This window comes from Acinonyx jubatus, chromosome B4 (assembly GCF_027475565.1).
Source record: "Acinonyx jubatus isolate Ajub_Pintada_27869175 chromosome B4, VMU_Ajub_asm_v1.0, whole genome shotgun sequence".
Taxonomy (NCBI): domain Eukaryota; kingdom Metazoa; phylum Chordata; class Mammalia; order Carnivora; family Felidae; genus Acinonyx; species Acinonyx jubatus.
The window spans coordinates 127,556,374-127,571,088 of record NC_069387.1 but is presented as its reverse complement, the minus strand read 5'-3'; the positions used below and the strand labels follow the sequence as shown (position 1 = coordinate 127,571,088).

The 14,715-nt window shown below is 39.9% G+C and overlaps 1 protein-coding gene across 32 annotated transcripts in view; it reads left to right on the top strand.

Annotated features, from left to right (window-relative positions):
- The window catches only part of RBFOX2 (RNA binding fox-1 homolog 2), a 285,934-nt gene that overhangs the window by 240,351 nt on the left and 30,868 nt on the right, over nucleotides 1-14,715 (top strand). For 25 of the 32 annotated variants that reach the window (XR_008300487.1, XM_053226726.1, XM_053226724.1 and 22 more), the window contains 2 exons: nucleotides 4,233-4,379; nucleotides 7,623-7,676. Coding sequence is in view for 31 of the 32 variants with exons in the window: in XM_053226726.1 (XP_053082701.1) it covers nucleotides 4,233-4,379; nucleotides 7,623-7,676 (201 nt within the window). In the remaining variant the exon portion in view is untranslated. The remainder of the gene's footprint in view (nucleotides 1-4,232; nucleotides 4,380-7,622; nucleotides 7,677-14,715) is intronic. The other 7 variants (XM_053226727.1, XM_053226728.1, XM_053226732.1 and 4 more) reach the window with 1 other exon arrangement.

Here is a 14,715-nt window from a genome sequence, read left to right as displayed (position 1 = left end):
TTTTTCTCTCTGATTTGTCTGTTTCAACAATTAGTAGTTGATATTGAGGTAACTTAATGTTGAGGATGTCAAATGGGAAGTATCTGGCTTAATTACATTCAATGTACATTTCCTACTCCTCTGTCCACTGTATACAGAAATCTGCTTTTCAGCCCCTTTGAGTATCAGTTTGGTAGTGTGCCTTTGCAGGTTTTCTTTCCTCTTGCCTTTACTCCCTTCGTGGGCTGACCTGCTTCTCTTCCCTCAAGATCAAGAATATGTGTCACTCTTGTATGGCTTTCCCTGTCCCTTACCCTCCTGCCTGCCTCTAGCCCCGAGGAAGTCTTGCTCCTCCAGGTGAGGGCGCTGAGAAAGAGAGTGGGATCCACAAGTGCTCTCCCTTCTAATGAGAAGAGTGCAGGTGTCGTGCTGGCCAGGATGATACTTAGTACGTGAAAGTCCGCCACCTAGTTCTCAGTTCCTGCTCTGCCACTTAATGTGTGACCTTGGGCACCTACTTAATCTATCTGTGCCTTACTTTCTGCCTCTGTCAATTGGGATAATAATAGTGCCTGCTGCATAGATTATTGTGAGGATTAGAAAAGACAGTACATGACATAGTAGTGAAGAGCATGTACTCGGGGGCCAACCTCCCTGTGTTTGAATCCCTAATCCACTGCTTAGGCGGTCTTTGTGTTTCTCAGATTCCTCATCTGAAAAGTGGGGTAAAAAAACAGCACCACCCAAAAAAATGCTTGGGTGGCTCAGTCAGTTGAGCACCTGACTTGATTTCAGCTCAGGTCATGATCCCAGGGCTGTTGGATCAAGCCCCATGAGAGAAGATTTTTCTCTCTCTCTCTCTCTCTCTGTCTCTCTCTCTCTCTCTCTCTGCCCCCCCTTCCTCTCCCTCCCTCCCTCCCCTCCCCCCCCCACTTGCACTCTTCCAGTCTCTCTCTCAAATTAAAAAAAAAAAAAGGACCTCCTACAGTCTCATGTTTACAAAAATGCCATGTTAGGGTTGTTGCAAGCATTACATGAATTAAAATACATAAAATGTAGGCCAGTGTCTGGCAAATAGTAAACACTATGTAAGTATTAACTATTGTTAAAAGGCTTACGGAAGAGTCTATCCTATAGTATGCACTCAAGAAATAGTTGCTATTTAACAAGGAGTTCCCATTTTTCAACAAAGTTCTGTAAGTGGAAAGCAGATTTAACGAGAAGAAAGCAAATTAAAGCCACCATATAATGCCACTGCCTTCCACCAGGATAGTTACAATGAAAAGGGCGATACTAAGCACAACTAGAATTTTTGCAGCTATCCACAGTTAGTATAAGTTAGTACAGCCACTTGGGAAAACGTGTGTTAAGGCTGAACTTACACGTGTCCTTAACCCAGCAAATCCTGGATGCATATGCACCCAACAGAAATGGCTGTTTGTGCGCACCAAAAGACAAGAATGTCGCAAGAATATTCATAGGAACATTATCCTTAATAGCCAAAAACTGGAAGCAGCTCGAATAAGTCCTGTATGTTTATAAAATAGATGAATAGATGAATTACAATAATGTGTGTATGTGTATTACACAGAATAAACGAAGGCAAACAAAAGAGTACATGCTGTGTAGTTCCTTTTCTTTCTTCCTTCTTTTCTTTCTCTTTTCTTTTCTTTTCTTTTGTCTTTTCCTTTCCTTTCCTTTCCTTTCCTTTCCTTTCCTTTCCTTTCCTTTCCTTTCCTTTCCTTTCCTTTCCTTTCCTTTCCTTTCCCTTCCTTTCCTCTCCTCTTTTTTTTTCTTTCGTTTTCTTTTCTTTTTTCTTTTCTTTTCTTTCTTATCTTTCACAGCCAAACTAATCTATGGAGTTAGAAGTCAGGGCAGTGAGTCCCTTCACAAGGGGACAGTGACTGGAATGCTCCTGGTGTTCTGTTGGCTTGATCTGGTTTGATGGTTACATGGGTGTATATTCTTTGTGAAATTTCATTCATGCTTATGATTTGTGCATTTGTATCTATGTATGTTAAACTTCAGTTTTAAAATTTATATTAAATCAGAAGACTTAAGAATTTTGGAAATGTTAATTTCTCAACTTGCCAAATGTCCCTGAAATTAAAGACTTTATATTTTTTTTAAATGTGGATATGAACTACAAGGCCAGAAAATTATCCAGTCTGACCTCTAATCTTCTTCTTAAATTGTGTCTTCAAGGCTGTAAAAACTTTAAGTAACAAATAAATACCTTGGGCAACATACTTTGAAATAATCATTCATTTTCATTTCGTCTGCCACCTCACATATATATTACAGATTACCTGGATTACATGTAGATGTTATATATAAAACTTTGGTTTGGAGCTAGAGTCCATCTTTTCAGCTTTTATCAAAGTGAAACACTGACACCCTGCAGATAAGATCTGGTGGTTTTAAAGTTTGATTGAAGGGGCACCTGGGTGTCTCAGTTGGTTAAGCATCCAACTTCAGCTCAGGTCACGATCTCGCAGTGCGTGAGTTCAAGCCCCATGTCGGGCTCTGTGCTGACGCTCAGAGCCTGGAGCCTGCTTTGGATTCTGTGTCTCCCTCTCTGTCTGCCCTTCCCCCACTCGTGCTTTGTCTCTCTTGCTCTCTCAAAAATAAATAAACATTAAAAAAAGTTTTAAGTTTGATTGAAGACGTAGTTTTATGGGCTCCAGCTGTGAGATGTAAGAGGCAAGTCTGAAGGTGCTTGAATGAGCATTAGTCGTAATTGATGCTCATGCTTATTGCTTTGGTGTCTGTGATGCCGTTTTAGCAACTTAGTGAATTTCATCTTTGAAATGGAATTTGTTTTGTTTAGTCTGCATTGTGCCCAGATTGGTGATTGAAAACCTTACACTTTCGCAGAACATTGCTTCATGGCTCTTCCCTTTTCTGCTATTTTTATATCACATGAATCATTGCACATTTAAGCCATCTGCAAGGCCTGAATGGAATGAGATAAAAGCTGCCATCACTTAGATTGACAGTCGAAAAGCTGGCATTTATTCCACGTTTATTCCTGATTATCTTTTATATTTTAAAGTCTCAAACTTCATTTCAAGTTGGTTGGTAATGTCTCTGAGCCAAAAGTATCTGTGATTCAGTTTCTTTTACTTGAACATTGGGTCAAAGGGAGGGGATCTGTTCTGCGTCACTCAGAAGAATCTGTTAGGGACTCCGTTGTAACTCACTTGAGATAATAAGAACAGCGAGTTCCACTCTTGTTTTAAAAGTATGTTGGTTTCATCAGCACAGCGAGCCCTCCAGTTTGGCAGGCACTTCATAGGAAATAGTAAAAACACAAGGTTCCTAAATTGCCAGATGAATACTTCAGAATAAATGTGTTTTGAATACCTAGAATGTATCACACCCGTTAGATAATGGTCAAAAGTATTTCTCAGCATAGCCACTTTTTCAAGGATTTATCGGGGGAAAAATGTCTGGGGTGTTGCTTTAAAAGAGATTGAGGATTAAAAGTGCACACCACGCTTGTACACACTGACCTGGCGCTTACCCGCATCTAGTAGGTTACGCAGGGCCCGCAAAGCCTGTCCCGGCAGATTTTGTATAGTGGGGCTTTGCTCTGGGCTGCAGGAGCTTGGGGTCCCTGTGCTGACGTCAGCTGGAATCACATGGATTAGGAGGAGCGTGTGGATTAGGTTCCTTCAGGTTGAAACCAAATGCCCACTGTCATTAGGTGTCTCCTCTTTGTGAATATTATGATACTTCGGTGACCCGGTAGTCATAAACTCTGGAACTCATAGAGGGAACGAAACATGAAAATACTTCCCTATTTCCTGAAATGATAGACCAAAACGCAGTGATCACCTCAGCTAAGTATAATAGACTCTTCATTTTCAAAATGGAAAGATTTCAGACATGGAAAACTCTACTAAGAATCAAAGACTAATGGTACGGTTTTTATGTCTTTCCTACCTAACGGATCTCCATGTGATCTTGGGCATTAGTATTTAGTATTTCTGTTTAGCATTTTGGTTTTCTCCCATTTCACTAATGTACTGTAAATACTCAAAAGACCTAAATTTTCTTTGTAAACTCTAGCAGTTTGAACACAGGTAACATTTTGATTTGTTTTTTTTCCCCTCTGAAGGGACAACTTGTAATTTTTGCTTTAAGATTGTTTGAGAACAACCGGGGCTGGGAATGTTCATTATTTTACACAATTCTTGCGAAGTAATCGTATTTCTTTTCCACTCAACGTTGTCTGTTTCTTTGCTTAGCAGACAGAAGGGGGCGCACAGACAGACGGCCAGCAGTCACAGACACAAAGCAGTGAGAACTCAGAGAGCAAATCTACCCCGAAACGGCTGCATGTCTCTAATATTCCCTTCCGCTTCCGGGACCCCGACCTCCGACAGATGTTTGGGGTAAGTCTCTGAAGTCCCTTTGTGGGTTTAGCAATGACAATTTAATGTGATCCGCCAGGCGTGTTATAAGTCATCAGGACCTTAGGATAAGACTGCAGACAGATTGAGGTAAATCAGTGTTTCCATCAGTCTTCAGGAACTTCCGTCACCTAGTGCCATCACTCCTGTCATCCTAGACAATGGCTGTGCAGGTTCTCACATACACAAGGCGACCATGCAGCCCGGTTTGCCTGGGACCAAGGGGTTTTGTGGGACATGAGCCATTCAGTATTAAAATCAGGAAAGAGACAGGAATCCTTACCTTTCAGAGTGTTACGAGCTCAACGACTTAATGTTTGGGAAGCAGAAAGTACCTATGTTTTGCTTTTACTTCCTTGCTCATAACTCAACAGCATCAAGACCAATGTCTAAAAATCAGGAGTAGGGGGTTAGTTTGCTCCCTCTGACGTGTTCTTCCAGCCACTCGCTTCCTCCCGGAATCGCCATCATGAAGACAAAGTAGAATAGCAAAGATTTCAGTTGTTGGAAAGTGAATGGCTGCTGGAAATCTTCGGGTTTTTTCTGGGCTCATGTGTTGTTGCCTGCTTTAATTCGAGCAGGCTCTTAACTTGACATAGGAGTGAGAGATCATGGTTTAAAAAAAACCTTTGCTGTTGTAGCTGCACGGTGCTTTGGCAGAAAAGCAGGTGCCCCGCTTGAAGTCTCGGCTGTGGCCTCTTCGTGGTGACAAGACCCTGGAGCACAGTTTTGTCACTGACCGCTGAGTACCTGGAGTATTTTCTACACCGAAGCCAAGGCCAGCGTTGAGATTTAATAACGTTCTTGAAGTTCTTGACGAACCTTTTTAGAGAAAATGGTAGCCAGCTGTTCATCTCCACAGAAAAGAGAGCAACAGAAACCATAAAGGGCAGCGTAAAGAATTTAGGTTATATTTAAGAGGAAGTTTCCCAGGAGTATGAGTTCTCTAGTGGACTCTACTGAAGGTTCTCTACTGAACAGAAATAATACGGAATCCTAGTCTCTGGAGATCGGTGAAAATGGAGTATATTCTCATGTGCTGCAAGCGTGTTTTCTCTGGAGTCAGAAAAATTGTATGTGTTAAAGGGCTGCCTAGGCCGGTTATCAGTGATTTCTTGAGATGTGTTATCCTATACGGCTGCTAGGTGCACGCACAAAAACTTCTCCTTGCAAGGGACACCTGCTAGGGTTGCTCGGTCTTCCCCTGCCTGGTTAACAGCTCTGTCTCGGGAGGACAGCACTGGTAAAGAGCAGGGACTCCATGCTCCATTTTCTTAGCTCTGCAGACTTGACGAATGGCTTCCCTCAGCCTTGTTTTCCTTAACCATTAAAGGAAGGCAGCCCTCGCCAGCAGGATGGTATAAGGACGCATTAGAAAATGTAAAAGGAATTGGGGCGCGTGGGTGGCGCAGTCGGTTAAGCGTCCGACTTCCGCCAGGTCACGATCTCGCGGTCCGTGAGTTCGAGCCCCGCGTCAGGCTCTGGGCTGATGGCTCGGAGCCTGGAGCCTGTTTCCGATTCTGTGTCTCCCTCTCTCTCTGCCCCTCCCCCGTTCATGCTCTGTCTCTCTCTGTCCCAAAAATAAAATAAACGTTGAAAAAAAAATTAAAAAAAAAAAAAAAAAGAAAATGTAAAAGGAAGCAAACTCTAAAACACCACTCAAATCTTAGTTTTTTGGATAGTCCTAGAAGTAAAATTAAATGCCCTCCTACCCAAAATAAGACAGTTTCCTCTTTCCTTTATTTCCCTAATGTTCTATTAAGCGATGAAACTGGAATCGAGCCCAGAAGTCTTACTCTAGAAAACTTGGGCTCTTAGTACCTGTTTTCTGATACAGATAGTAATGCTTCAACCCAGTAAGAAAGCATGATTTGTTTCGCTCTTTTCATTTTTTTCACACTTCCCAAAGTCTGATTCAAACTCCAGGCAATACTGGGTGCCTGGGTGGCTCAGTAGGTTAAGCCTCTGACTTCAGATCAGGTCATGATCTCCTGGTCTGTGAGTTTGAGCCCTGCCTCGGGTTCTCTGCTCTCAGCACAGAGCATGTTTCAGATCTTCCGTCTTCTCTCCCTCCGTCTCCCTCTCGCGCACGTACATACACTCTCTCTTTCTCCTTTTCCAAATAAACATTTTAAAATACGTATATTAACATCCAAGCGACATAGATAATTGGGGTCTAGGAGTCCAGTATTCAGAGGGAGGTGTGACCGAAAAGATACCTGGAGATTTATTGCATATCTCTCCCATCAGTTCATCCGAGTATTGACTACAACAGGTAGTCTTGTCAGCTGCATACTCTCCTCCACGTAACGTCTGTGTTTTACGTATGCTCCCCTCCAGTCCCATTTAGGTAGCTAAACAGGTCTTTAGGCTTTGTGTTTTTAGTTTTGTTTCATTTCCCAAATGTTAAAATGTTTAAGGACCAAACAAAGCTATTACTTAAAATGCACTTGATAATGTTCATTGCCAAAATATTAAAATGGCAAATAAATGAAATCTGGTATAATGCCCACGAATGTTTAAGTACAATAGAAAACAGCGTGTAGTCTGTAGAAATGAGAACACAGGTACATATTTATTGGCTTGGACAACTGTTCATAGCATATTAACTTAAAAAATAAAAGTAATACATGGACACATTTCCTTAACAATATATGCCTGAGGAAAATCTGGGAAGGCTGTATACCAGCACGGTAAGATGGCAGGTTTACAGAGGGTCTGCATTTTGCTTTTCCTATTTTCCTTTTTATTTATCTGTACTTTCTGACCTTTTTTTTTCTTATAGTGAACATGGTTTGCTTTTATAAATTAAAAAAAAAAAATAGAAGAAAAATAGCCTCCAATAGTATATCTTTTTACTTCTTAAAAACCGGGACATTTCGAAAAATTAAAGACGCAGTAGTTACGAAAACCCCTAGTTCTTATCCTTGGAGAAGCATGTAATAGGGTAACACTGTGCATATCTTCTGGAAACAGCTTCTGCCATACAGAGGTGGATAATGCATGAGTGGGTGGCCTGAATAAAGAGTGGGAAAGGAGACATCAGCTCAGTGGTAAGGAAAAATCAGAACCCAGTATTGGGACCTACCAACAAATAGAAAGTAACATGGAAGTCATATAAGAAGTGAAAAGACAAAGAAAAAAAAGATTCCTTTTTCAGGAGAAAATACAGTGTGTGGGTAAAAAGCTGACTGTGAATAAATGTTTTTATTTTTGTCTCTGCAGCAGTTTGGCAAAATCCTAGATGTAGAAATAATCTTTAATGAACGTGGTTCTAAGGTAAGCTCCCTCTCCGCATTAAGTGTGCTTGGTTCCTTTGTAGTTTTGTTTTAAATAGTAAGTAACCAGAAAACTAAAGCTGTTTCTCAAGCCTACAGAAAGTATCCCAAGTTATCTGGCTTGGATTAGATTATCTCTAAAAATAAGCTACCACATGGCCAAACCTTATTCTAGTACTTCCTCTGGGGGAGTGAGGGGGGAGAGGAAGAAAAGTGTGGGGAGGAGGGCAGCGGTGAGGAGGGTTGGGGTAGGAGACACCAGCCCTTTATCGGACCGAAATTGCCCTAACCTGCTTATTTTTAAGGAAGAGAGAGAACACTCAAGTGAAATTCTGTATGAGAATTCTAGTGTGCATTCTACCAGAACAACCAGCTTTCAAAAATCAGACTTCGAAATGACAGACTTAGGACAAATGTGATATTTCAGCCATTTGGTTGGCTTCCTCTCTCTTTGGAATAAATTTGACAAGGCGTAAATATAGGGAGTAGTGACTTAGACATTCGTGGTAAGCTGATTTCCCCCTTTGAGTTCTACCCAGATAGGCAAACTTTGGGATGTAGAACCCCTTTAGTGACAAATATAGTAAGTTCAGTTTTTTGCACAAGGATGACGTTAGTAACAGTGCACCATTCGGTATAGGTACTCTAAATGTGTTCTGTAGGACAACTGAACATTTTAATACAAACTTGTTTCCCCCTCGTCATTTATTTACCATTTTAAATTACCCGATCTATATGATGTAGAATTTCCATGCACTAAAATAAGCAGCAGTGATTTTAGGAATGAGGGAATGATGAAGTCTTACAGTGGTGTTGTGAAAAAATGTTTAATGAACTGAATTTCAGAAAGTTTCATTTGACAGTTCTCTTCCTCCTCAACAAGTGAAATGCACCCCACAGGCACAACCAGCTGCAACCAAGCTTGTGAATATTTACGTTGCTATGTTCACTTCTACTTGCATTTTTAGGATAGAACAATCTTTGAGTTAATTTTTCATTTGTTTATCTCTTCCTGAACTTTGAAAATAGCCCTTGGCCATGGTTTTATCTCGAAGAATGTAACTTAAGTAAAGTTAAATAAAGCAAATAAGTGAGTTAATATTTACCTCTTCAGTTTCCTACTCCAAATCCACCATACCTTGGGAATTAATAGCGTATATCTGCAGAGTCATATATATATATATATACCTCTGCCCATCTAAACGAACACCAATGTATATACTGTTCTAATGCTCCTGATTATTATTCCCTGTATAGAACGCATCGACACTGGTAGTGTTTAATTCTGACTATAATTATTGTTAATCATTAAAGAGGTAATTATACTCTAAGCTTCCAGTTTTCAGTTAAAACAAAAAAGATTAATATGCCTATGCAGAACTTTCTCCAGCACTTAACTTGGTAAGTATTTTCAAAGTGAAATCTGTTCAACCTATAGCCAGTAAAACTGTTGATGCTTGTAATTTCTTCACAGTGGATTTCTATTCCTTTGTTGTATAGTTTGCTTGTATTTTTTGTGACCTTTTTAGATACAGGGTGGAAAAATGACAGTGGTTCAAATATGTATCATAAGTACGTGAAGATTATATGCCACGCTGCTTACCCAAAGTCGTAGTTTAAATGTTTGTAGTTTTAAGTGTATGCACTTAAACTGTTTCTAACTAGACTCCAACAACCCGAAGCCCAATATGATTTCATCAGGTATTGGGAACTTGCTCCTTACCAAGAAAATAATTTGATTGAATTCTTGTGAAGCAAAGGAAATTGATCGTTCTTAAGGCTTCTTTCATTGACTTCAAAGATTTGCCTACTACCCAAAATTGTTTAATTTACCCAATTCAATTGCTTCTCCCCTGTAATTTTCATTTTTAAAGGACACAAGCCTTCCTTTCTCTTTGGGGAATCTAAAAGCCTTCTCTCCGTTTGATGCTGTGTCCTCACTGCCCCTTTTTCTTTGGGCTGCTGAAGAGTAGACAGTGTACTTAATTGGTAATTGTTCTTAAAGCACAGAATGCACAACTGCCTGGGTCTGCCTTTAAGGACACTTACAAAACCTGTCTTCATCCTTTGCCCGACTTCTTAGCTGTCACCTAAAGTTCTTTGCTGCAGTAGGTTCCCCAGAACTGTTCAGAAACTTGTTAACAGAGATTTATTTTGGGGTCAAAACCTAGGTACCTCTTCCGGGTCCACCTGACATAAATTAATGAGTACTTTTCTTTCTGTAAATAAAGTTTATTTTCTCATTTCCTTTTTGTTTGTGGTTGACTATAAAATTACAACATGCCTTGAAAGGAACCGGAGATAAGGAGATTTAAGTGGTCCTATTGTGCAGTTAAGAGTTGCTCAGTCTTTTTATGAGTGCTTTTCTGTACGCAAATGAGCTTTATTAAATTTTTTTTTTTGGAGCAGTAAGGGAAAAACGAGTCACAAAATAATTCTGAGATAAGCGATACTTACATGTAAAACCGTTATCGGTGGAACAATTAAATAACCACAGGCCTCCAAAACAAAAAGCAACTCTTTACCCTATCTTCTTCTCTATAATGAGACTGTCAGCCTACGGTTTGAGAACATACCCATTTCCAGACATAAGTGAGCACTGCCGCGTTGCCTTGCCCATCCCCTCCCTGCCTTGTCAACATCCTACGTCTTCAGCTTGCCTGCAAACATGATTTCTTCGTTGTTGAGTATTTTCCTTTTTTCTTCTTCGACCTTCATATTCTGGATTGGTTTGCCTAGATGATGGAATGAACGTGTATCGCTTACATTCATAACACGTACGGAAATATATGCATACATTATTTCACGTGATTTAAAAAAAATATATTTGTTAACTCCGTACTCCTTTGTAAATGCATAAAGTCAGCCGTATGTAATTTTCTGTGATTAACTGAAACAAAGGGGACTCTCCTTTGAAATCGTTCAATTAGGGTGTATGGTAAAAATGCTACCCCTGCCCCAAAAATGAATACACTCAACTAGAATCTACAAAATGATTATACTGCTATGTATAACATTGTTGATTCTCCACATGTCACCAGTCATAACAAAGTATTACTTTGACAAACAGTAGAAACACGATATATTGGTAGAGTGGCCAGAGTTCTGGCTTATCTAGGATAGTCCCAGTCTATACTTGTTGTCTTCGTGTAATTATTACTAGTGTCCCCTTTCTCCCTCAGAGTGTTCCAGTTTGAACAACAAATCGTATTGCCCCTCCCCATATAGATTCTTCGAGTAACAGCTTTTAAAAAGCTCCCTTTTCAAAACCGTTATGAAGGAAAAACATGATTTTTAGTGACTAGACGAGAACAGACATAAATCATTAAGAGAGCATGGTGCTCACTACTATTCTCATGCCTTTTTTCTCACTCAATCTTAGAACTCTAAAGAACGCATTGCATTCTTTAACCTGACGTTAAAATCCAGCGTTCTCTGCTGGATACTTTCAGTGACTGAGAACGTGTTGGTTTTCAAAAAAAATTGTTTTACGTTTTTATTTAAAGTACAGGTAGTTAGCACATAGTGTAATATTAGTGTCAGGTGTACAATACAGTGATTCAGCACTTCCACGGGTGCTCGTCACGACAGGTGCGCTCCTTAATCCCCGTCACCTGTTTCTCCCACCGCCCCCCTCCCCTGTGATAGCCATCACTTTGTTCTTGATAGTTAAGAATCTCTTTCTTGATTTGTCTCTCTCTCTCCTTTTTTTCCCTTTGCTCCTTTGTTTCTCAAACTCCACATATGAGTGACATCATATGGTATTTGTCTTTCTCTGACTTACTCAGACTTCCCACCATTCTGTTCGCTGTCACCCAGCCCCGTAACAGTCTGTGATAATTACCAGGCTTATTAAGTAAAGAAATACACACATTCTAAAATTTTTTTTTTAATGTTTTTATTTATTTTTGAGACAGAGACAGAGCATGAGCAGGGGAGGGGCAGAGAGAGAGGGAGACACAGAATCGGAAGCAGGCTCCAGGCTCTGAGCGGTCAGCACAGAGCCCAACACGGGGCTTGAACTCACGGACTGTGAGATCATGACCTGAGCTGACGTCGGACGCCTAACTGACTGAACCACCCAGGCGCCCCAGAAATACACACATTCTAATGTTTATACTTTCCATAAAGTTTGGTCGGCATACTTTTGGTATAGTTGTGGCTTGAAGGGCCATGTGTCGTAACTGCTAAACGTAGGAGCTCTTTACTTGTACAAACAGTGCCAATTATTAAGTTCACTAAAGGACACAAAATAGAGCGCAGCGACAATTACTGAGATTTCCAGCAAGTTTTTAGCTAACGTGTTCTCATTACTTCTCTCAGGTGGATTTCTGGAATGATGGGATCTTGATTTGGGTTAGGCTTCGGTTTAGGCTGGAGTCAGGGAAGATAAAACCTCTAATCCCATCCCCAGACACAAGTAACGTGCTGTAATTTCTTGCCTGTTTCCCTGGATTTTAATTTCATGCAAAGGGAAATTATTCATTTCTTTCAAAATATGATCAAAAGACTGTCTTTGAAATTGTACTAACTAGGCCTTTGCTTTTCAGTAAAATTTGATAGGCGAAATGGTTTTCATTATACTTAAAACTGAGTTAACAGTGCATGTATTTCCAAAGGGCTTAGTTTGTTTTCTTTTGTTACCATCTTATGGGTTTTAGTTTTATTTTTCTTTCATTTATTTTTTTTAACTTCTGTGTTCTGGCCATACCCAGGAGAACGTCTGCTTTTGATTTCTCCCTTAAAACTTACATGGTAAATTTTTCTTTCTCATTCTTCTGAGATGGAAAAACTCAAAGACTATCCACATTTAAGAATATTTTGACAGTGCTCGTCCTGTGGCTTGTTATTTATTGCAGCCTGAGGCCAGGCTAAAAAGGTGGCAGTTACTCGGCTCCTGTTGGCCCTTGATGATAAGTGGGCGTGATAAGTGTTTGTCACGCTCAGCAGAAGTTTTGACCACAGGCCTCCCTCCCGAGAAACACACCATTCCTCAGTTTTCAAAAGACAGCTAAGATAGCTGGTAAATCACTAATAGAACACTGATATATTTAAATTATTAACACAGAAAAACTTTGGGAAATGAGAGGTGTAGGTTATACAGGATAGAGCATAGAGACCTGCGTCGTCCAGCAGAAGTGGCCAGACTGAGCGCTTGGAACATGGCGTCTAAATTCAGATCTGCTTTTAGTGTAGAATACACACTGCTCTCAAAGACTGACCAGAAAAAAAGGAATATTGAACATCTCCCTGATGTTTTTGTATTGATGTCATGTCGAAATGATAGCATGTTGCATATATGTTATCTTGAATAAAAATACGTTACTGAAATTGCTTTCATATTTTTTTTTTTACTTTTTTAATGTGCCTAGGGGAATATTTAGAATTACATATTGACTTGGGTTATATTTCTCTCTGATAGCACTGGTATAGACAAACATGTCGACATCATTTTTTTTTTTTTAATTAAAAACAGAAGTCTACTAAAAGTTTACTTTTTGTTTATCTGGTTTCTGTCTTCTTAAACCTGAAGTATTCACTCTTGTGAAGAATTTGAGATTAAATCTCAGTTCTACTTTGTGGCTGTTCTGACTGGTCATTATGTGTTCCTGATTGATAACATTATATAATCATTTTGAAGCTCTTCTAAGGAAGAAGTGTTAGGTTTAGACATAATTTTATTAAGTTTTTTCTTTTCAAAGCAAGAGACCCAAGACTTAATGTGAATTAGATTTCCGAGAATGAAGGGACATTAAAACATAATTTCATTTAAGCATATTTTCCTGTTAGTAATTTTGTAAGCCTGGATAATCTGTGAATATCTTTAGCTCAATTCCTGGCACATTTTCAAAACTGTGAAATTTTACTGAAGGAATGGTACGTTAAATTTTTTTTCTCAAGCAGGGTGCCTGGGTGGTTCAGTCAGTTAAACGTCCGACTTCGGCTCAGGTCATGATCTCATAGTTCGTGGGTTCGATCCCCATGTCACGCTCTGTGCTGACAGCACAGAGCCCATTTCTGATCCTCTGTCCCCTCTCTCTCTGCGCCTCCCCGGCTCATGCTCTTCTCAAAACTAAATAAACTTCTGAAAAGTTTTTTTCGAGCTTTGAGTTAACATCTTTGAAACCAAATTGTAGTTAAGTTGATGGAAAATCACCTCTCTAAAGTATTAAAGAACAGTGCTCTAAAAATACTGTTTATACTTCTTACCTCCCTAATCACGGACTTTTGACATGTATATTTCCTATTGCTTCTGAACAAAGTATCACAAAGTCTGTGACTTAAAAACACAGACATGTATTATCTTACGGTTCTGGAGGTCAAGGTGTTACAGGGCTACATTCTTTCGGGCAGCTCTAAGGAATAATCCACTCCTTGCCTTTTCCAGCTTCTGGAGGCGACCCGCATTCCTTGACCTATAGCCCCACTTCGATCTTCAAAGCCAAAAATGGCCAGTCCAGTCTTTCTCAGGCTGCTACACTCTGTCTGATTCTGGCTCCCATCTTCCCCTCTTTAATTTAGAAGCACCCATTTAATTTAATTTAGTGATTACATTGGGCTCACCTGAATAATCCAGGATAATCTCCCTATCTCAGGATCATTAATTGAATCACATCTGCAAAATCCCTTTTGCCAGGTAAGGTAGTAACATTCACAGGTTCCAGGGATTAGGGTGTGGACAACTTTGGGGGGCCATTATTCTGCCTGCCACAAAGCCTGTTTATCTACAAAGGAAAGAAAGAAATCTTACCTCTGCTTCGTATCAGGAAGTCCCAAAGTATCAGCAAGACCTTCCTCCTCCTTTAGTCTAGGCAAAGATGCTTGTGAAGATTGCTTTATTTTTACATTTTTGGTATCTAGATGAGCATTTCCTTTGGAATATAAGCACTTTTCTTTATAAGACATTTGAAAGTGAAATTTTGTTCCAGAATATTAAAGTCCTTATTGAGAAAATCTTAACACAAGCAGACTTTGATGTTAAACGTTGTCATTTGCTGGCTGTAAAACGTCCGTGCTCGTGACACCACCCTCCGTTCTTG